The following is a 23125-nucleotide window of genomic DNA, read 5'->3' on the forward strand; positions in this document are numbered from 1 at the left end:
GGCTTTTTTCGGAAAGACTGGGAACAGCGCATCTTCCTTTTATAATTATAATAAAAATAAAGACTTTTCGGAGATATGCAGGATGCAATGCTACTCTATAGGTACTCAAGATTGACATGAGACTGACTGAAACTGAGTGCCCCCCCCCCCCCTTTAAAGAAATTGCTTTTTAAGGACTACAACAAACGGCTGGTAGGGACTACAACGAGCTTCTCGTGGATTAGTGACATCACTAACCTTAAAATTTACATAAACCCTGCCAGCCAGTAGGGTTGCATAAACTCTGCTAGCCAGTTACCTAATTGCTAATTAAAATGTATCCAACAAACACCAACAAACTTCTTTTTAATCCCACTAGCAAACTTTGAATGTTGGTTTTTGTTTGCGTTAAAGTGATCAGTGTAAATGCAGGCACGCTAAACATGGTTCTGTGTTTGATATGGCCACTGTAATCCATGATTAGTCTTTGTAATGGTCTCATAGTTCTGGCAACAGATATTTGGCTAAACTCGTTGTATAAAGACAAAACTAACGGTGCTATACAGTCAGTATAGCAATCTACCCGTAATGGTAAGGGGCGTGACGTTTCCAGACAACGTGCGGTTAGCGAAAAACAACTCACAGGGCAGCTAACCAGTCTGAGTCCATTGCGTATTTCTGAGGGAGAGGCTTCATAGAACCAGGAACTCAACAGACCGTTTTTACGAGAAGGGACACAGCGGTGTGGAATAAAGGTAAAATATGTGAAAAATAATGTTGTTGTTTTTTAAGCGAAGCATTAACCCATGTTAAAGTGCACCCCATAAACACAATCAAGCCTTCGAAAAAAGCTGATCAACCACCCCTTTAAAAAAGGCATGGGAATATGTTAACGAGAACATATAAAATGATAGATGAACTGTGTAGAAAAATGCCTATTAAATATTACCAATTTTACAGGCTAATGTCTTTAAAATCATTGGCATGCTTAGACACTCCCAACTCCCATTGATTTACAAGTGCTTCTCACAGTGGATAATCCTGAGGAATTTCCAGTTCGCACATCATTACAATGCATGCCGTTATGCCAGTTTAAAAAGCTGATTCTAGAGATATATCACAGAGGAAAGCACTCTCCAGGGTCTCTGGCACTTTGCTCCGCTCCTGCTTCAAGCTAATAAACCTTCCCCCTGAGCAGCAGGACATTTGTCTTTACTTACTCTGGCCTGGTGCTTCTACATTTACTTTTATGAGTGTAATCTTTCCAGACACACTCTATTAAATAGACACCTCTGTGGCTTGTCTAGGTGTCGCCATGTATTAAACCATATTTGCATAATCTCAGTTAAGTGCCAGAAAATTTCCTGCCTGACTCCATTTATGTGCTGGTAAACCTAAAATACAGACATATAGGTCTGTAATACTTGAACGTGTCCATATGGGGCACTTTATGCTTTTGTATTTCATGCTTTATTGAGTTACTATACTGATACTGGGGAAACAAGTCCTCAGTAACAGGAAGCGCTGTAACAGCAGAGATTGGTCACATAATTATGCATAATTAAGTCTCTGAGGATGAGCTTTAATTGCTGTTTTCTGCTGCTTTGAACTCTAGCAGAGGTTAGCTTTACATTCTCGCTTTAATTTCACGCTACATCATAATAAATCTTGACACTTTGTATTTGTCAGATATTCAAAAGTGTGTTCAGTGAAAAAAAAACTTGCCATTTTGCCTCCACAAAAGTAACCCCTTATGGCATGACTAATACTGAGCTACTGATAAAAGCAAGATATAATATAAACTTGTATTTTTCAGTAATTAGCATATCATACATCAAATGATTCTCTTAGCTTGCAAGAAATGTAAGATAACAAGAAGCATGCATTTTTAAATGCATATTAGCGTCAGGGATATAAATATGGCCTAAATTGGTATCTCATAGAAAACCTTTATATATTATAGATTTAAATGTTACATAAAATATGTAGCATTGGACTAGACTAACACATATGCAATGGGGGTCACTGTTTCTTCCCTTTCAGAACATTGAAACTGTCCCTTGTATAAATGACTTCATTGGCATTAACCTCCTGTGGGAGCTCAAAAATAAAACATATTATCTGTTCTTTGGCTATATACCAGCTGATATATGTCCCATTCATTAAGGGAAAAGGAGAGAGCTGGGAACTGCATGAGTAAATCATTCTTTAGATGCGCTGCAAAGTACTATGAATTATGCAAGAGCCATGCTGGCTTTCAGAGTAACACATGGAGCTCTTGGTGGAAAGGCTTCACTGGAATCCCATCTTTTGATAGGGATTTAAAAGTGGGTCTTAAGAAGCCTAACCAGTAGAGCTTGCACTTTGCTCACACCTCTCAGCAGTGAAATGTCCTGTTAACCTGTGAGCGCTAAATGTCAGTGGGCGGTAAAATGGAAATGAGTGTGATCAGAAAACTTGCGGGAGATTTCATGTGTTTTGATTGACATAATCTGGAGAACACTCCTGTGAATTGCTTGGAAATGTACATAAAGATGTTTCAGAGAGCCTTCTTTATTCTTTTACAACCATCAATCATTATTTAAACCAGGGGGTCTTCAAACATTTCCAATCCATTGATCAATTGTTGGATAGAGAGGCACCTTGTTAGATATCGTAAAAAACTGATGTTTTTTTTTTATTGTTTTCAATTTGTTTTATTACAACAGAAACACCATGGGTATATATCAGCTTAGATAAGAGGGCCTTTGAATATTATCTCGGTTTTGAGTCAAAAATATTGTCTCAGTCTTGAACCACTGCTATAAAACACATTTATGTGTAGTTATGTACTTGCACATTGTAATTTTACTTTTTTACATTAATAACAGAGAGACAGTGTAACAATTATCTAAACTTCTAAACTTAACCAATTTTAGCTTTGGTTGAATTTTATACTGTATTTTAGTTTACCCCATATTTTCTTTTTCTCTCCACAAAAATCAGCTCAAATGAAATAATATACTAATTGATCCCCTGCTGTACCCTGTTGAAAATTGGGAGTCGCATATGAGTTTCCACAAATTTACAAATAATACCTTTCAAAAGAGCTGTTAGAATAGCCAGATCAATGTCCTGGTGTCCCTCTGATCCCATTCGAAACACGGTTATCTGAGGAAAAGAGATCTTGCATTATTCCTGGCATCACATGAACATCACAACTGTTTGAGTATGATAGCATGAAAAAGGCAAATCCAATCGGGGTGATAACTGCTTAGTGTCTTGCTCACATAGTGAAGAGAAGTGACAAGAATAGAGCTGGAGGGATTTACAGAAATGCGCTGCATGCACTGCCATAACCGGAATTGCAGTTCTGTAATCACTGCAATGTCGCATATGAAGGGCACCTTGCAGCTCCATATGCAACGCGTGTGTCCTGAATTCCAGAACATATAAAGTACAGGCCATTAATCTAATGCCTGTCATTTGAACAATCCACTTTTCTTTCAGTAGCCATTTTCCATCTGTGTCTGGTACGGACTAATGAACTTATCTGTGGAAGTGGGAGGATTGGTTCAGCCTAATGTCAAAAGTGTTTTCATTTTCATCCCCTCGAGCAACCATGAAATGATGGCACATTTAGAATGTATGTGAGCTTGAGAGGTGGTGGCGGTGGAATAAGGAATTGGAGCACTTCAGCGAGCTTAAATAACGAAACATATAATCCTTCGAAATGTCTTATAGTTCAGAACCGATGCATAAAGTAATGGTGCTATGCTTATATCTTGTGTGTGGTGTGGTTCTGTGTGCACTATGAAATCTTTTTGCTGTTGAAATTGGAGAGTAAATGGAATGTGATCATATTGAACAAGCACTTCATCTCCTCTACAACGAGTATGGTGACGGCCAATTACTGAAGTGACAGTTATTGATGACCCTGTGACTATATGGAGGTGACCCAACTGTGTGTGTGTGTGGGTTGAGGCATGAGGGGCACTGACCTTTACGATATGTCCCTATATATATGTCGATATTTCCTTATATGTCAATTTAATCCTTACTGTTGTAAGAACAAAAATTTTAATATTATTGTATTGATTTTTATTGTCAATACAATATGAATAGTTTAAAATAATACAACTTCATGAACTAAATAAATGATTTATTAAATTATTGCTTTCTTTTTGCATGTGTGTGTAACTCCAACCTGTCAACCCTAAAGGAATAGTTCTCCCAAAAATGACAATGTCGCACACACACTCAATATCACTGATGTCACTTCTGTCGATTGTGGACACACACACACAATCTTGAAGAATGTTTCTATTGAAAATGCTGTTTTGGTCAATACAATGAAAGCCAATGGGTTCAAAACAACAGGGACCCCACTGATTTTCACTGTGTGAAGAAAGAAAAGAAGAAGAAAAAGTCATACTGGTTTGGAATGACATGAGGGTGAATAAATCATGACAGAATTTACATTTTTGGATGAACCATCCCTTTAAATTCAACACGCATCACTCAAACGCAGCAGGAAAGTGATTCAGACACTGTTAGTCTGTTCAAAATGTCATATCCATATTGAGTACACAGCTGACCTGTCTGTGATTTATGAGATTATATATATATATATATATATACAGTGTTGGGGGTAACGCATTACAAGTAACTTGAGTTATGTAATAATATTACTTTTTCCAAGTAACTAGTAAAGTAACGCATTACTTTTCAAATTTACAACAAAATATCTGAGTTACTTTTTCAAAAAAGTAATGCAAGTTACTTTTTCACATTAATATAAAATCAGTCAAAAGCAAAATCAGAGTACTATGCAAACCTCCAATAATTAAATGTTAAATAAAACAACTATTTTTATGCATAATCTACCTTTATATGTATTTTACCAATGTCTTGCTGATGACCTTTGATGATGAAAATTATTAGATTTTTTGTTTTTATTGATAAAACTTTTTTCTCCTGCATCCCATTCTACCATTATCCAGAGCTGCACCCTCTACTTTTCATGCGTCAATTTGCATTTTTACCTCAGCCTGGGGCTTATTATTTCAATTTTGGTATGAAGAGGTCTTTACCGTTGCACAAAAATATAACTTTTTTGTTATAAACAAAAACAAGCCCAGCCCAGTTGAGAAAAAGTAACGCAAAAGTAACGTAACGCATTACTTTTCTTAAAAAGTAACTAAGTAACTCAATTAGTTACTTTTTAAGGGAGTAACGCAATATTGTAATATATTACTTTTCAAAGTAACTTTCCCCAACACTGCATATATATATATATATATATGAATCACAGTATGTATATAAGCTTACATGTAATTTTAGAGTAAAATACTGTTAAATATGTAAAATGTTTTTGTCACACCTCACATTTAGTGGTTTTTCATTTTAATGTTTAAGGGTTTCTTATGTTGTTAAACTAACTTTTATGGCATTATTTTAGTGTCATGTGTGTTAACATAACAGTGTTTTGAATTTGTGTGTGTGACACCGCAGGCTTTATATATTAGCATTTACCTCAGCTTGTGGAAAAACTATTTGTGCTGAACTTTGTTTCATCATGTGCCTTTCTCTTTACTACCAGTGTTATGGTGGTTATGTTAACTTCTTTGCTCACTATGTTACTTGCCACTCAGAATTTTAACTGGCCACAGTTTTGACATCGATATGGGGAAAAACCGCCATATAGATATTTTGGTCACACTTTAGATTAGGGTCCAATTCTCACTTTTAACTAACTATTAACTATGACTTTTACCTCAATAAACTCCTAATTACTGCTTAATAATAGTTAGTCAGGTAGTTGTTAAGTTTGGGTATTGGGTAGGATTAGGAATGTAGAATAAGGTCATGCAGAATAAGGCATTAATATGTGCTTTACAAGTACTAATAAACAGCCAATATCCTAGTAATATGCGTGCTAATAAAGCAACTAGTTAATAGTGAGAATTGAACCCTAAACTAAAGGTTTACCGATATTTTTTATATTATCTCATCATTTGGCAGAAGCAGGTATATTAGCCTGCTGTCACTCTGACGCATAGATCCATTATACTGTTACACATGCGTTTTCTTTCTCAACTGTGTTTTATATTCACTTTTTATACATTCACTTACATAGCTGACTGTGTTTATGTGAATGTGCAGTTGGAGTTGAGAGAACAAGAAAGCACAGCTGGTATCGTGTATGTAACGGTTGGTGTGCACAGGAACAGGCTGAAGACTCAGGAGATAATAAGCAAATATAAACTTTAATCCAAACTTCTCAAAGAACTCAAGTTGGAATCTTAACATAACAGGTTAACACAACAGGACTAGGCAAAGGCAGAGTGAACAAGAAGGAACTTAAATAGGAGACAGAAACAAGATAATTAACTAAACACAGCTGAACAGAACTGAACTAACGAGGGTAACCAAGGAAACAGACAAGTGGCGGGAAACTGAAACAAAGGAACACGTGATAGAATCAAAACACAACTGAAAGATCAAACAAACAGACAGACAGACATGTGACAGTGGGTGCGTTCCATTCGACCGTAAGTGGACTGCGAAGTGGACTTCAGAGGGTATTCCGTCATCTTAAGTGAGATTCCAATCCAAAGGGAGCGAACATGTTCAGTCCGAAGGGTACTGCGAACGGCGCAGGGAAGAAGGGAACATCGATACATCACTTCACAGGAAGTAGAGAGTGAAAATCACCCAACTGTCTTTGCACGTCGCATGCATCACCTGTCTGAACTATGGTGCAGAGCCGTTGGTTGGGAGAGTTTTTAAACAGCTCTGCGATTAAGGAGTTTACATATGCATTTGAATATTCATAGTTATTATACAAACTAGAGTATTTATGAATGGTTATGGCAATAACTGTTACATTTGTATATTATATTTTATGAATATTTAAACAAATTAAAAGTGTTGAGAAGCACCTGAGGGTTGTCATATTTTATATTTTACTTTATTTACCTCTGGAATGTTTACTGTGCAGCTGCACTTGGGAAAGAAAGCGCTACAAAGACCATTAAGAATAGCCTACATACATAGTTAACCAAATCAAAGTATTTTCATATTGAACACTCTAAAAAAAAAGGCTCGTAATCATAGGGGAACCTTTTTTAGTGCTATATAGCACCAATTTTGGTGCTTCAGTGGTTCTTCAGCGGTTCTTCAGAGGTGCTATATAGCACCTTCGTCAAAGAACCTCTGAAGAACCTCTGAAGAACCGCTGAAGAACCTCTGAAGAACCACTGAAGAACCACTGAAGCACCAAAATTGGTGCTATATAGCACTAAAAAAGGTTCCCCTATGATTACGAGCCAAGAACCATTTTTGGTGCAATATAGAACCTTTTTTTTTTTAGAGTGAATGACAGGTGCAGCTTCAAATCTGTTCATAGTCAATACAGGTTATAAGTCAACTAATAAAACTAATGGACAATGTTTTGATTATATGTTTTAGATAGCCTATACTGTGTGTTTTGTTAATGTATATGCTTATTATATGGTTTTCAATTTGAAACTGAAGTAAAGTAAATTACAATATTAATTTATGTTAGGCTATATTATAATTTGCACCCGTCGTTGCATTTCTTTGATGACGTTGCAGGGTGACCCAAATGAGCGATTATTGTCAGCGAAGTCCACTTCAACTGATATACCGTGCACAGGGAGTAGGGAGCAGTGAACAGTGCGTAGGGACCCTGTCGAATGGAATGCACCCAGTGTGTCTATTCTGTGGAAATTTGAAGTGCTGTTAGATTTACCTTTTTTATTTACAGTTTTAAATAGAAACATTGTCAGGTTGTTCTGTAATGTTTACACTTTTATTTACACAATTATTCTGGCAACAACAGTTGCGAGTTTTTTTTTTCTGTGAGAAATGACACTTTTTTTTTTAAAGTGTAATATTTGCAGACATCACAGAGTTAATTTAAAGGACTTTTCGCCGCATTGCATTTACTCCAGTGATTGTAGTGTTTTGAGAGAGACTGGTCACAGCAAGACCACCTTTCCGCAATATACTTTCAAATACACACCTTCAGACACAACAGCTCCATACACGATGGCATAGCATTTGTCATCCTTATTGCACTTTGTTACCTAGCCAACAAAATCTCATGTCAAATTGCTGATGTTTACTTCTTCTCTTGATCACAGGTATTCCCCATACCCTAATAAACAAACTGCACTTAAGCAGGTAACTCTGTCCTCCTAGACCTCAGGAGCAATAGCTTTGAGGCGGTAAGGATCCACAGTTATACATAACACTATGAGTGCATCACCAAATATCAGATAAATCATTAAGTCTGCATAGAACGCCTCTGTTCAGGGGCTCAGCCAAGGGAAGAGGTGAGACATTAGTGCTAGTAAAAACGAGATGATTGTCTACTTTAGATCTATGGTTTCGAGCAGTTCATTACTCGCAGCACATCAACAATGTGGTGGAGGAGATAACAGGCAGTCTTAGGCCAACAAATTGTCATTGGCCCTGAACGCCTCTTCTTTGTTGAAGACTACACAACAGCACCTCAACATCCTAACAGGGTGTTCACTATGACACTGATTAAATCATTTGAAATTGCTGCATCTGCAGCTGATTGTTGGCTTCTATTAGCATTTCTTTCTTCTTATGTAAAAGGTAGCGGAAAATTTTTTGTATTCACACTGGTATTCGCCATGTCGCATCACTGCTCATTTGCATACAGTTGAATGCTCGCAGTCGATCATGTCACATTGCTGGAAAGCTCCACCGCCCTTGGTTACTGTTGCTAACTCATACATGCTTTACAGAATGTCCCGTAGGAATAGACCTTAATCAGGGTATGCTTTTGACAGGAATGAAAACAAGGCTGTGAGGGACGGAAGTATAGTGTGTTCAACGGATTGTACTGTTCAGCTGACAAAATGTCTTGTTTTGAAAGGTGTGAAATGTGAAAATGACATGATCTAGGAACTTTATACAGTGCTTTACATTGTAAAGACTTTATCTATCCCTCAAAGACTCGTTTTCATCCACGTTAAATTCAATAAGGTGTCTAAACTGACAAAGGTCAATGAACTGGAGATTAGATTGTATATTGTTTGGACATTTCCGTAAAATTGTGTTAAACACAAAACATTCATAGACTGTAAATCAAAATTGAGAAATGGAGGTCGGCAAGGTAGATCAAGTTTTAAAGGGATAGTTCACCCAAAAATTTAATTTCTGTCACGAATTACTCGCCCTCATGTCGTTCCAAACCCGTAAGACCTTCGTTCATCTTCGGAACACAAAATTATTTTTGATGAAATCCAAGCGCTTTCTTACCCCACATAGACGGCAACATAAAAGGACCACTTTCAATGCCCAGAAAGGTAGTAAAGAGATTGTTAAAATAGTCCATGTGACTCCAGTGGTTGAACATTAATGTTAGGAAGCGACAAGAAAAATTCTCATGCGCCAAAAACAAACAAAAATAACGACTTTATTCAACAATTTCTTCTCTTTCCTGTCCTTCTCTTGCGCTATTCACGTCGTTGGGCTATTCACAGTGCAGCACTTCTGGGTTCTACGACAGAGCGGCGGCTCACTATTGGCTGAATAACACATGCATGCGTTGTGGTGCTTGCGTGAATCGCGTAGTATTCTCGTCACTTCATAACATTAAGGTTGAATCATATGGACTTTTAATGTCTTTATACCTTTCTGGGCTTTGAAAGTGTTTGTTGTGTTGTTGTTTATGTGGGGTCAGAGAGATTTTTTGTGTTATGAAGATGAACGAAGGTCTTATGGATTTGGAACGACATGAAGGTGAGTAATTAATTACAGAATTTCATTTCCGGGTGAACTAACTCTTGAAGGGGGCTTATGTTAATGTATTTTAAAATGATTCAGGTCACTTTTTGTGTGCATGTGAACTTTAAATATTTTTTAAATACATCTTAATCTCTATCAACAGTATGTTACATTACAGCAGAAAATAACTTTAAATTGTCCCTCAGTTTGTAAAATGGGCTTGCTGATCTGCGGTTTTAAAACAGAAATATGAGGGTCTTATTTTTGCACTTACATAAATTATTCAGTAATGTTATACATGTACACATGTTTTTCATTGAGTTGAAAGTATTTTCTGTGGTAATAAACAGCATGCTATTTATACAACTGTATAATGTACCAGAATATTCCAAGTGGGGCTCACTGCAGTGCCAAATGACATCCAGATCCACCTCTGTGGACCTAGAGGGTGGAGTTATGTTTATTATAGGGTTAGGGTGTGATTGGAACTTACAGCTTCACCCATTGGCTCTGCAGTGAGCAACCTCTTGAATATTCTGGTCTGCTAACCTTTTTACAGGCGAGTCAAAAAGAGCATCCTGACCTGCTGCATAAGTGTCTGTTATGGCACATCGCCTCAGTCAAAAAACAAAACAAAAAACCCTGCAGTGCGTAGTGAAAATAGCTCTGTCCATCACAGGGGCTTGTCTTCCTGCTGTTAAAGGTTATCACTACGCCGAGAGGTGTGAAATTATGGCCAGCAGCAGCATCTGGAAAAAGGCTAAGGAGTCTCTCTTTCTCTCGTTATACACTATTTTTAAACTCTCCACCATATTTAAATTTACAGAGCTGTAATTAGGGGCACAAATGCAGGTTTTTGCTAGCCTTCTCCTATGTGGCGCCAAAAGTTTGTGATAGCTTTGGTTAAGGCAGTCATTTCACGTCTAAACTAAACCTCATCTAAATATCTGGTATCTGAAATTTCACCAACTGGGACAACCCGTTTTATTAATGAATTAAAACTTATGCAAGGAATAGTTTTTAATTAAAATCGAATGGAAATATGATCCATTGTGTAAAATGTTTCTAATCAGTGAATTTGAATGTATGTTAAAGGACGGGATGGTGTGTACAATAAGTCTGTATCTAACGCTCGCTGGCGAATGCTGTTCTCACTGTTCGGTGGATTGCTTCATGCATCAGTGACCCAGGCCCATGGGCAAACATTCATCTTCATTTATCAGGGGCGAAATTTCCTTCCTCGCCCCCTCTTCCTTCCACCAGTCCAATACTCTCACATCATCTTAAATCCTACAGCAGCACTACTCACTGTTCCTCACATGTGCCAGGATTTTGTGTCTCCTCTGATCTGTCAGCTGTCCATCCATTTGTTCATCCATACAGTCACTGACCCATTCGACATGTGGCCGGATGTGACTCCATCTTTCCATCCATCATCATCAGCTGATCAGTATGTCATCCCCTGAAGCATCCGTCTATTTTCATTCAGCTTCATTCCCACTGACAAAACTGTGCAAAAATAATTTTTTCAAGAAAGTTTCCCCAAACACTCCCTCCACGGGTCATGCAAATAGTCCTGTCCCAGACTCACACCATTGGTTATCGCTATGTTGGGATGCTTAAAGCAAACAGAAAAATCGACCATTCAAAGGCTTTCTTAAAGCGAATTATTCCAGCTCTTTGGATTCTGATTGGTCAATTGCGCCAACAGAGGTCTGATAATAGTGCAACAGTTTGGTTCCGGAAGTAAAAACTCCATTCATTTTCTCCATAAGGATTTTGAACGATAACTATTAACCTTTAAAGAAAGATATGTGAGCCAAGAGGTTGTTAAAGGGTTAGTTCACCCAAAAATGAAAATTCTGTCATTAATTACTCACCATCATGTCGTTCGACACCTGTAAGACCTCCGTTCATCTTCGGAACACAAATGAAGATATTTTTGCTGAAAGCTGATGGCTGAGAAAGGCCTCAGATAGGCCCCCATTGGCATTCAGTACATTCACACTCACAAGACCCATAAAAGGCACTAAAAACGTTGTTACAAAGTCCATCTCACTACAGTGGCTCTACAATAATTTTACGAAGCGACGACAATAGTTTTTTTTGTGCAAAAAAAATCAAAATAAAGACTTTATGCAACTTGTTCTTGTCTTCCGTGTAGGCCTTGGACGTGAACTCACGAAGCATGCGCGAGAATATGACGCAGATCCAGCGTTCGGACACATGACCCAGAAGCGAGGAAGAGATTTGTTTACAAGCAAAGGAAGACGCGCGTATCTAAGCCGTTGAATTCTACATTGATTGTGCTTTAGGTCTCGGCGTAGTGCTCTAAATGGGTCTAAAGTGTGCATTTCATGGATTCCCGAACGCCAGCGCTACGTCATATTCTCGCGCATGCGTCGTGGTGCTTCGTGAGTTCACGGCAGAGGCCAAAACGGAAAACAAGAACAAGTTTAATAAAATCGTTATTTTTATTTTTTTTGCGCACAAAAACTATTGTCGTCACTTCGTAAAATTATTGTATAGCCACAGTAGTGAGATGGACTTTGTAACAACGTTTTTAGTGCCTTTTATGGGTCTTGTGAGTGTGAATGTACTGAATGCCAATGGGGGCCTATCTGAGGCCTTTCTCAGCCATCAGCTTTCAACAAAAATATCTTCATTTGTGTTCCGAAGATGAACGGAGGTCTTACGGGTGTCGAACGACATGAGGGTGAGTAATTAATGACAGAATTTTCATTTTTGGGTGAACTAACCCTTTAGTCCATGGTATTTGCTTCTGCTGAAGCCATCAGCCCGCATTATTTGAGCTTATTTTTCAAATAATCGTGTTTAACAGTGAAATTCCTGGTGGAAAAACTACATTACCCATGATACTGTACAGAAAATTACACCGATCAGAGTCGAAAAACACGTTTTCAAAATAACTCTTTAGCTCCGCAATATATGCATATTTTGCAATAAACTTAAAATATATTGTTTTATACATATTATCAATATGTGTAAATGAGTATTTACTGTATATTTCTCCATTGTTTTAAATTTAATTATGCTGTTCGCAATGCTTCATGGGATTGTAGTTCTTTCTTATTGTATGTCTTTTTGTCCAATTTTCAAATACTTTTTTGCTTCAAATCAAAGTTTGTAATGTTGTGATGCGCTGATTGGCCTTGTTTATAGTTTATAATTCTTTAATGAAGACTGTTTTAAAATTCCTATGGGAAATATTTATGAAAAAAAACAAAAAAACCTAATCAAAGTATTGCGAGAGCGAGACGCCGCCATATGCCGCTTCAATTCGAACACACCGGCAACTGCATTTCAGAAAAAAAGTTTTAAATGTCCTTGTGTCTCCCGCCATGTCATAGATAAATACATATGCCTCATTAGCGGCTGTTTCTATTGGCCGCTATACGCAAAGTGTCCGCCATATTGGAGAAGTCAAAGCCGGTCTGTGAACATTCGAGAGCAAGTTGACTGTGCATAAATTACGAGATAACAACATGCAACGTTCTACTCGGAGCTGTTCACATCCTCGGAATTATGTGCTTCTATGGCAACACTTTCAAAGCCAAATTGAATCTACAGCGATCAGGTGGTTCACCGGTCACATAGTACAAGTCAGAACGCTCAGAAAGTTCCCAGTTTACAAGTAGTAATTACGAGTTCTACGAGGATGAGAATGCTTTTTACAAGTTGTAATCTGTAAAAAAATTCGGTAGTTACGACGTTAATGGACCTTCAGTTAGCGATTGTAGTGAAAATGAAATGAGGACTTCACTATTAATACTGCAATATTGTAGCAAATTGTTTTGTACATTGTAATTGGCTATTTGTTTTTTAGTGTAAGCTTTAAGGTAATGTAGATGTAAAATTATCTCAAATCAATATTTTTTGGTGAGTAGATAAGTGAGATACTGTACAGTCAATTTCAGAACATTAACCATTCCAGGGTAATAGAAGACCATTACATTATAAGCTGGGCGGGAGAACATATTTTGACATTGAAAAAACATTTTTACACAATTCAGCAAGAGCCAAAACAATAATGCATTGGTGTGAGGGTGCTAACTCCTCTCTGAGCCAACAAAAACATGAAACACAAGGAAGATACTCAAGGAAAACAGAATGAGGCAATGAATAGACAGAGAGGCTGTCAGTCTGATTAATTGAACCATCCTTCCCTTGGTTGCAGGAACAAAGACCTCCACAGTAGGAAAGAAATTAAGAATGGAATTCAATTCTGAATGAGAGAGGAAATGCCTGCTGCAGAGAAGTGCAAAAGACTGACATTATGCCTTTTTTATGTGTCAAGTGCCAATTAATCTCCCACAGAACAGAAATACTGAATCCCTAAAAGGACCCTAATTTAATCTAATAAAGTTGTAATTAATTGTAGTTTGCTGCTGCCCCCTCCAAATCTGGAGAGGTGTAGTCAGGTCATGTACTGAGAGGCAGGAGGTATCATGTCCTGTCGAGTTCAGGTTAAACATCTGCTCAGGTGCTTCAAAGGAACAGAGCAGATTTAAGACACCTCCCTACAGATCTCATTATCCCACTTTCGACTCACCGTAAAACACAAGCTCGTCTTTAGTGTCATTCTCATATTTCAGCATTTTTCTTACAAATATGTTTGTAGGTTACCTCACATTTTTGTTTGTTTTGGTTTGGTAACCAGGAATCAAATGATCAGGTTTCAGTCTTTGTTCATTATATTTAAATACTGCTAAAAATGGGAATGGTTTAGAATGACGAGGTTGAGTAAAAATGCCAGATTTTTTTATTTTTTGACTAATCTTTTAAGATGGTTTAAATGCACAAATTAATCTGGTATAATATCTCCTAAAATATGATATGAAACATTAATAAAGTAATAGAGCTTCTCCTCAACAAACACTAACTTTAAAGTGCAAACAATATATTTTTTTTATCAGTGCATGTTCCCCGAGGCATGTTTTGCTTATTTGCACCTGAATGCAATATATACACATGAATGTATGTATGATTGCATCAGCACTGGCCCTCAAGCACATGTCATGATCAGCATGAGAGCTTATCAACTAGCAGCTTAGGGGCCAAAAACTGCCCTGTTAAGCATTCTCACACAACCCATCAATTGATTTCGATAAATCTCTGCACTGCCAAATGCATAATAATCTCTGTCCAAAGCTCAGCAGTGAGTTCAAAAGTCACAGTATACATATTTTAATGAAGCCCATTTTCACCACATAAAAACATAATTATTTAATTATATAAAGTCATAATTTACATAAAATATGTATAATATGACTTAGTATGTCATAATTATGACTTGGCATGTCATGATTTCAATTTCCTTTTATGTAATAAATATATCGTAGTGTCATAATTTGACTTATCTCATAATTATAATGTTACGAATGTAACCATTGTTCCCTGAGAAGGGAATGAGACTGCATCGTATAACTACACTTTGGGAACACCACCAGTGTGACAGCATCTGACGCATGTGTGAAACTAGTCCAATCCTGATTGCCATTGTGACAGAGGTGTGGCAAAGCAACGCAGCATCTCTTTCCCTTTTCAGGGAACAATGGTTACATTCGTAACCTGAAACGTTCCCTTTTGAGGGAACTCGCGCTGCACTTTGCGGAACAAAATACCCCCTGCGCCACACCGACTAAACCTGTCCGGGCACAACTCAGGACAAGAGCACTCTAAAACCCAGTGTGGAAGCAAGGTCCAGACTTCCAGACTATAGAATCTTAAAAATGTGCATGGGGAGGCCCAACCCACAGCAACTCTTGAAGGGAAACCCCCGACAATAGAGCCTTTGAGGATGCGACACTCCTCTTAGAGCTATGGCTGCCACATAAACCTTAAGCTTGGACAGGGAAAGACCCCCAGAGAAACGATCTTGAAGGAACTCCAGCACTGAAGCCACTGAGCAGTTAACTAGATCCAACTGATGCTCTCTGCACCATAAAGCGAATACTCTCCTCTTTAAGGTGTATATTTTTTCCTCATGGAGGGAGCTCTAGAGCTTAGGATGGTCTCAACAACCTCAGTTGAGAGACCAAACCCTGGGAGCTGGTCCCCCTCAGGGGTCAGACCCATAGCTTCCACAGCTCCAGTCGAGGGTGACATATTAAGCACCCACCTTGTGACAGAAGGTCCCTCCTGACTGGAATCTCCCATGGAGGGCTTGCAAGGAACACTATGAGGTTTGAGAACCAGGCTCCCGTCCAGACGGACCCTCTCCAGAACTCCCGGGAGCAGTGCAATCGTGGAAAAAACATACAGGCATTGCCTCGGCCACGCCTGTACCATTGCATCCAGCCCCAGCGGAGCTGGATGCGTGAGGAAGATCTTCAGTGGACAGTGGGTTGTCTGTCGAGATGCAAAAAGAGCCAAACTTTTCTTGGACAAACTTCCTATAGATTAACTCCACTGTCACTGTCTCCATTCCCAGGGCCTCAGCCCCTGCCTCGACAGGATGTCTGCCCCCACATTCTGGTCTCCAGGGATATACATTACACAACAACAGTTTGCTCTGAGACCAGAGGAGGACCTGATGTGCCAGTCTTTACAGAGGGTGCGACCTCAGGCCCCCCTGGTGATTTAAGTAAGAGACCACTGACATATTGTCTGTTTGAACCAGAACATGATGGCCTCTAAGGTCTGGGAGGAAGTACCTCAGAGCGTGAAATACAGCCAACATCTCCAGGCAATTTATGTGCCATGACAGATGATGACTTCTCCACAGACCCCATACTGAGCGGCCTTCCATGACTGCACCACAGCATGTAAGGGACGGGTCCGTTGTCTTGATTTTCCGATGACACAACGTTCCCAGCACAGGACCTTGGGACTGGAACCAAGGTTTCTTCCATATAGCCAGGGAACAAAGGCATCTGCATGTAACATTGATCATACGGAATCCTTTTCCTTGGTCCTAAGCCACCACTGCTGGGTACATGTCCAGCAGGCCAAAATGTATCACGTTGGACGCAGCTGCCATGAGCCCCAGCAATCTTTGAAAATGTTTTACAGTGATGGCCTGGCCTAGCTTGATCCTGGTTACTTTCATCAGGATAGACCCGATAAGAGCGGGAGAGGCATGCCTGTATCGTAGTTGAATACCAATCTACCCCATGAAACTTAGTTTGACCAAGGGGGGATAACACGCTCTTTTTGGAATTGAGCCTCTGCCCCAAGCACCTTATGTGGGCGAAGAAGACATCTCCAGTCCAGTCGAAGATCATCCATTCCAGTCCGAACCGCGAGGAACTCAAGCCTGGCCCGCCTCGTCAAACAAAGCCAGGCGGGAGTGGAGCATCCTGAGCGACAGCTGCAAGGGCGGGTGCAGACAGCCCCCTTGAGAGCTGCCCGTGCAAGCTCTGCTCTCAGGCAGAGTACACAAATCTCGTGTGTGTCCCCACCTGTGATGCATCTGGGTCAGGGAGGCACACACTGTTTGTATTGTCTTTTACTCGCCATACTTAAGACAAATGACACAAAATAGGACGTACAACAGTAAATGAGTTTCACACACACACACACACACACACACACACACACACACACACACACACACACACACACACACACACACACACACACACACACACACACACACACACACACACACACACACACACACACACACACACACACACACACACACACACACACACACACACACACACACACACACACACACACACACACACACACACACACAGCACTTGCTGAAGAACAGAAGCTGACACTGTTGTGTGCCGGCTTACCTTTGAAGCTTCCTTGGTGCGCTGTCACGCTACATCACGACGCAATGCCAATCAGGATTGGACTAGTTTCACATGTTTAAGACTCTGTCACGTTGGAGGCCTTCCCCAAAGTGTCGTTATAAGACGCAGCGCGAGTTCCCTTGAAAGGGAACTTAGTATGTCATCATTTCGACTTTTTATATCATAATTACAATTTACCAAAGCATTTTTTTCTTATGTGGTGTAAATGGGCTTCCATAAATACATTATGACATATTGCAGCAATAGTAAAAATTGGATAATAGTATGCTATTATGAACAAAGCAGCAATACTCGGGTACTCTGATGCTGTTTTATATACTCATACATTTATGTTTTATACATTATGTTAACAGCTTCAAATTAAACTGCTAAGATATGATAATAACTCCATCTTCAAAGACTGTCAAAGGCACCTCTAATACTCATTCACTCTAGCTTTCTAATCACCATTGTAAATTGTAAGCATTTGTTCCAATCATCAAGCATGGAAATTCTCCCATTGGCTTGTCCTTAGTGGAAAGTACAGCAATGAAGGAGCAAAAGAGGAGATCAAGCGCTGAGCTGAACTGTGTGCACGTATGATGAATGTGAGATGAGTGCAATGGACTAAAGATCTGTCGGCCCCAAACACACATGCTGTACTCATCTGCCAGCACATCAGACACCCCACTGAGCAGAAGTGTACATGTTTGTGCGAGGCAGTGAAAGATTATACTGTATGTGTGCTTATTTGGTATATTAGCAATTGCCTTTTGTTCTTGTACACTGGTTTAATGTCAAATCTACAAACAGTTCTGAGACAAAATAACTCTTTTAAGTAACATTTTTAATTTGCTTCCCTTAGTTGCGTCTCAAAGGCTTTGTGAGCTCACCTTTGAGTCATCAAAAAGTGGGTGGCATGTAAACTAAAGCCAATGTGCTGTACTCAAAACCAGCTATCACCTTCAACAAAACAGTTTGCAACTGAACACAATTGCATTTAAGCCAATACAGCATATAAATATACAAAGGCTTAATTAAAAGTCATGTGGTGTGTGGGTACAAAGATTCATGTCTATTCTTGAGAAGGTCATCTTCATAACGAGGATTAACACATCTACAGCTACAGGCAGTGGAAATGCATGCACTATCAACACTGAAAAACAGTTATACAAAGAATTAATAAAAAACATGGTGTGCACATACATAAAATCACAAATACATAGACACATGCACAGACAATGAGTGAAACCACTACAATGACTAAAAGAAGGATCAAAGTATTAGTAATAAAAGAACAAACACAAAAATCACTTTGAGGATGTATGATTTAATGACTGAAAACAATATCTGAATATACAAACACAACATTGAAATTTAAGTTCAATTACAATCACATTCAAAGACAACTAGATACGTTTTGCATGCAAATCACGGTCTTGCTAGATTTGACTTCATAGACTTATAGACATATAAAAAAATATGAAAGCATGTTGAGATAAAAGTAGGATATGTTTCTCCTGGTGACACTGAAGTTGATTGTTAACTCTTTATTGAGGCATTTCAGGATGTTCTGGAAGTAATGGCTAACAGGGGAAGGATAAATGTGAAGTGTCTGAGAGCTTTTAGCTGAGCTAAGAGTGCACTCTAATTGAAAAGTCATACAGATTATGGTGTCGTCAACCTGGTGAACAATTTAACAGAGGAGCAGTGGATTCAAATATATGACAAGTTTTAGGTGATAGAATCGGTAGTACGTAAGAATAGTTTTACTTTCTGTGCATCAGAAAGATAAAGAGAGAGTGTATGTGCGCAAGAAGCTAATATGAAGAGATGGTCTCAGGGCCTGAGGAAATGTACTTCATGTAGGCTGCAGAGGTAGTGACATTTATCAGCCCCAAGCTTAAGGGGCCACTTTACACGCATCTCTGACTGTCCGATAGAATAACGGCATGCTGACATGGAGAGGAATGTGCGGCAGAAAAATCTCCTGGCTTTATCGCGAGTTCACTCTCATACAAAGAACTCAAAGACACAAAGTACAACAAAAAGGATCTAAAGGAATCTCTTTAAATCTGTCAGATCGGGGGTTGGGGGGGTTAATCATCAGGACTTCTACAGCCACACTGCACACACTCACCAGTTCTTTCTTCTTCATGCACTCCATCAGAACGATGAAGAGATGCTGGGCCTGCGTCCGACTGTATGTAAACGTCTTCTGAATGGTGACTAATAACTGGTCTCTCAGAGATTCGTTTATGATTCTAACATGTAGTCAGAGAGAAAGATGAGACTGGGATATCAGAGCCATTCATTTATGCAATGAAAATATTCCAACAGAGTGCAACAGTAGGGTTCCGGAAGGAAAATCCCATTAATTTTCTCCACAGACAAACTGCTTTTTAATGATAACATATGACCCTTTCAAACAAGATCCACCACAGCTCAAGCCACTGTGATTTCAACTACACTTTTTTGTTTTAGAATAATTATGCTTAACATTCAAATTATCTGTAAAGAACTACACTACCCATAATTTTGAAGAGAAATCTTCCTTGGAATTCTTTGTATATATGTAAGTATTTTACAGTAAATTACAGAAATGTATGCTGTGAATAGACAAAAATCAAATTAATCGTATATGTTAAATTGCGATAAATAATGTTAGGTGTATTTAATTGCAATTAATCAATAATGAAATAACATTAAAAATGTTATATGTTTAAATATTTTGCAGTAAATGAAAAATAGGTGTGAATCAACTAAGGCCTAATGGTTAGAGAATCAGACTTCAAACCTGAAGGTTGTGGGTTCGATTCTCAATACCGGTAGGAAAATGTAGGTGTGGAGTGAACAGCGTTCTCTTCCACCCTCAATACCCATGACTGAGGTGCCTTGAGCTAAGCACCTAACCCCCAATCGTTCCACGGGCACCGCAGCAAAAAAATGGCTGCTTCGGGGGTGTGTTTCCACGGTTTGCAGTGTGTGTGTTCACTACTCACTGCTCCTAATGTGTGTGCACTAACTTGGATGGGTTAAATGCAGAGGACAAATTCTGAGTATGGGTTACCATACTTGGCCTTCACGTCACGTCACATTATAATGTATTGTATAAAAAACTATACAGGTTTCTCAGATTATTTGCAATTAATCATGTTAGGTGCATTAAATCACGATTAATCTATGTCGTGATAAAAAAGAAGTGAAATAAACTGCATTAATTGTTAATTATTTTTAACAGAAAATAAAAATTATTTGCAGAAATCTAATAAAAATGTATTCTATTTTATAGTTATACTTAAAGCAGCACTAGGTAACTTTTCAACCTTTATAATATATTTTCAAGACTCTTGTGATGATACATCGACTTACAATAGGTTGAATGACACGTCTGCCATAGCCTGACGGGGTCTGTATCGTTTTTAATCGTACTTTTAAACTTCGGGTTTCGGGTAGTAACCCGAGAACAAAAAGAACTACAAAATTCGACTGCTTTACGGCATATACGTCACTTCCACCACCACTCCCACTTCCTTAAATTCGGACGTGCGAGCCCAACTATCATTTGTTTGCCGAATGTTATAGTCATGCCCGAAGCAGCACAGAAAAATTAGAAAGCAAAGGTTTTGTCGGAGGAAAGCAAAAAGAGGAAACGAGAAAGTGATTGGATTAAAGGCAGGACGAGGATCAACATTGGGCCAGCGTTTGCTCGTTGGCGTGAGCTGAAGGAGGAGGGGCTACATTCTTGCAAGTAAATACATAAGATGTGCAAAATCATATTTTAGGATACCTAACATGTCTGTGATATTGGTTTATTTGTCTTGCCTCAAGCTATAATGCAAATCGATTTTTCAAATTTGCAGATTCATCTATGGTAGCTTGATATTATTATATTGACGATATATGGTTAGTACCTACCACTCAAACATTGAATTGAAGTATCATATAGATTCTGTAAAATGGTAACCAATAGACTAGGCTACTATAATGACGCTGGCTTGAAAACGTGAGCATCGCGATCATTTGGCGTTTGAAAAAAAATAAAACCCATGAAATTATATTCATATGACATGCTGAAGCATATGCCACTGTAACGTTACCTGGGATGAAGACATTTCACACGCGACTCAAGCAGAACCATCTATGAGCAGAACACCTGCATGTGAACTCCGGCAGTGTTCAGGGCTATCATGGTTGTCATGTCAATAAATGCACGTGCGATGCATCCCCTGATGTAGAATGACAGAGTTTACGACAGTAGTAGAGGACAATACTGTTTCCCAACTGTAGGGGGACCCCGAGAGCAAAACCTACTTAGTGCTGCTTTAAGACATATTTTATACAATAGCAATGTAAATTGCTATATTCTATATTAAAAAATATTTCAAAAATACTATGAATATTTAAAAACTGCCCACCATTTATGGACATCTGAAGAATAGATCACATGCAGTGCTTTATGAGATAAGTAGTTCATTGCTAAAATAAAATGTTCACTTAAATAAAAGTGTGTAACATTTGTGGTTCATCTCATAGCTGGTTGGCATCGTTCATGTCTTAGAATTCCTTATGGAGAAAATTAATGGGAAAAATACTTCTGAAAAAGTGGGAATTTACTGATGCGCTCTATTCTGTGATACAGTTCAATCTTCATCTATATGTAAATTAATATTCATATCTTATCGTACTGTTACAGTGGAGAGAGATAAACCTCACATACCCGCCTTCCTCTGAGTACTTGTGCCCAAAGGCCAGGATGTCAGAGGCCCGACCGCTGCCGTCACACACCACCACAGGCACTGGAGGAGTGTCTCTCAGGTACTCCAGTACGATAGAGATCACATTAGGGCCCCCCTCCACTATCAAAGCCACCACTGGAACACCCTGTCCAATCCCTGTGGAGGAAGCAGAAACGTGAGAGAGAAACGTGAGCAAAAAAGGGGGAATATGAGCGACCGTGGGGGTAGTTGTTACAAGGAAAACAATCAAAAAGATTAAAGGTGAAGGGTGCATTTTTTCTCCTCTACTAGTTTAATGTGCAAAGACAACTAAAGGCTAAGCCATTCATATAAAGTGTAAACACTGCGCTCATGTGGTGCTTTGTTTGAGCAGTCTGATATTTCAACGTCTGACTTAACCAGTGGTGTGTGTTTTGGGCAGCACTACCTATAATAAGCTATTTACAGGGAATTTATTAGTTTGAAGACGAGCAGAGTGGAAGGGGCAAAAGGGGTGTTGGGAGTGTTTGGAAAACAATCATTATTTACGAAATTCCTTTTGTGGCACAGAAAATACACACTTCAACTTTAAAGGGATAGTTCAGCCAACAATGTGAATTGTCAACATTTATTTATTATCATGTCATTCCGTATGCCTTTTCTGTGGAATACAAAAGAAGATATTGTGAAGAATGTTTTAACTGCTTTTCTCCATACAATGGATAGCAGTAGGGTCCAAAACAAAACCGTTTCCCAATGACTTTCACTGTGTAGTAGACCAAAAAATTAGTTTTGCGTACTACAGGACAAAGAAAGAATGCATGTGTAGGTAACAGGGGTAAATTACAGAATTTTCATTTTGGGAAAACTATGCCTTTAAGGGGTCAT

The 23125-nt window shown here is 38.8% G+C and overlaps 1 protein-coding gene across 1 annotated transcript in view; it reads right to left on the bottom strand.

Annotated features, from left to right (window-relative positions):
- Positions 1-23125, bottom strand: part of trpm3 (transient receptor potential cation channel, subfamily M, member 3) — a gene marked incomplete at both ends in the record, with an annotated part of 178491 nt that overhangs the window by 28938 nt on the left and 126428 nt on the right. The window contains 3 exon segments of the mRNA XM_079815722.1: positions 3057-3129; positions 19660-19783; positions 22240-22414. Of these exon segments, the coding sequence (XP_079671848.1) occupies positions 3057-3129; positions 19660-19783; positions 22240-22414 (372 nt within the window).

The sequence above is a fragment of the Gobio gobio genome (assembly GCF_949357685.1).
Source record: "Gobio gobio genome assembly, chromosome: 4".
In the NCBI taxonomy this organism is placed as follows: domain Eukaryota; kingdom Metazoa; phylum Chordata; class Actinopteri; order Cypriniformes; family Gobionidae; genus Gobio; species Gobio gobio.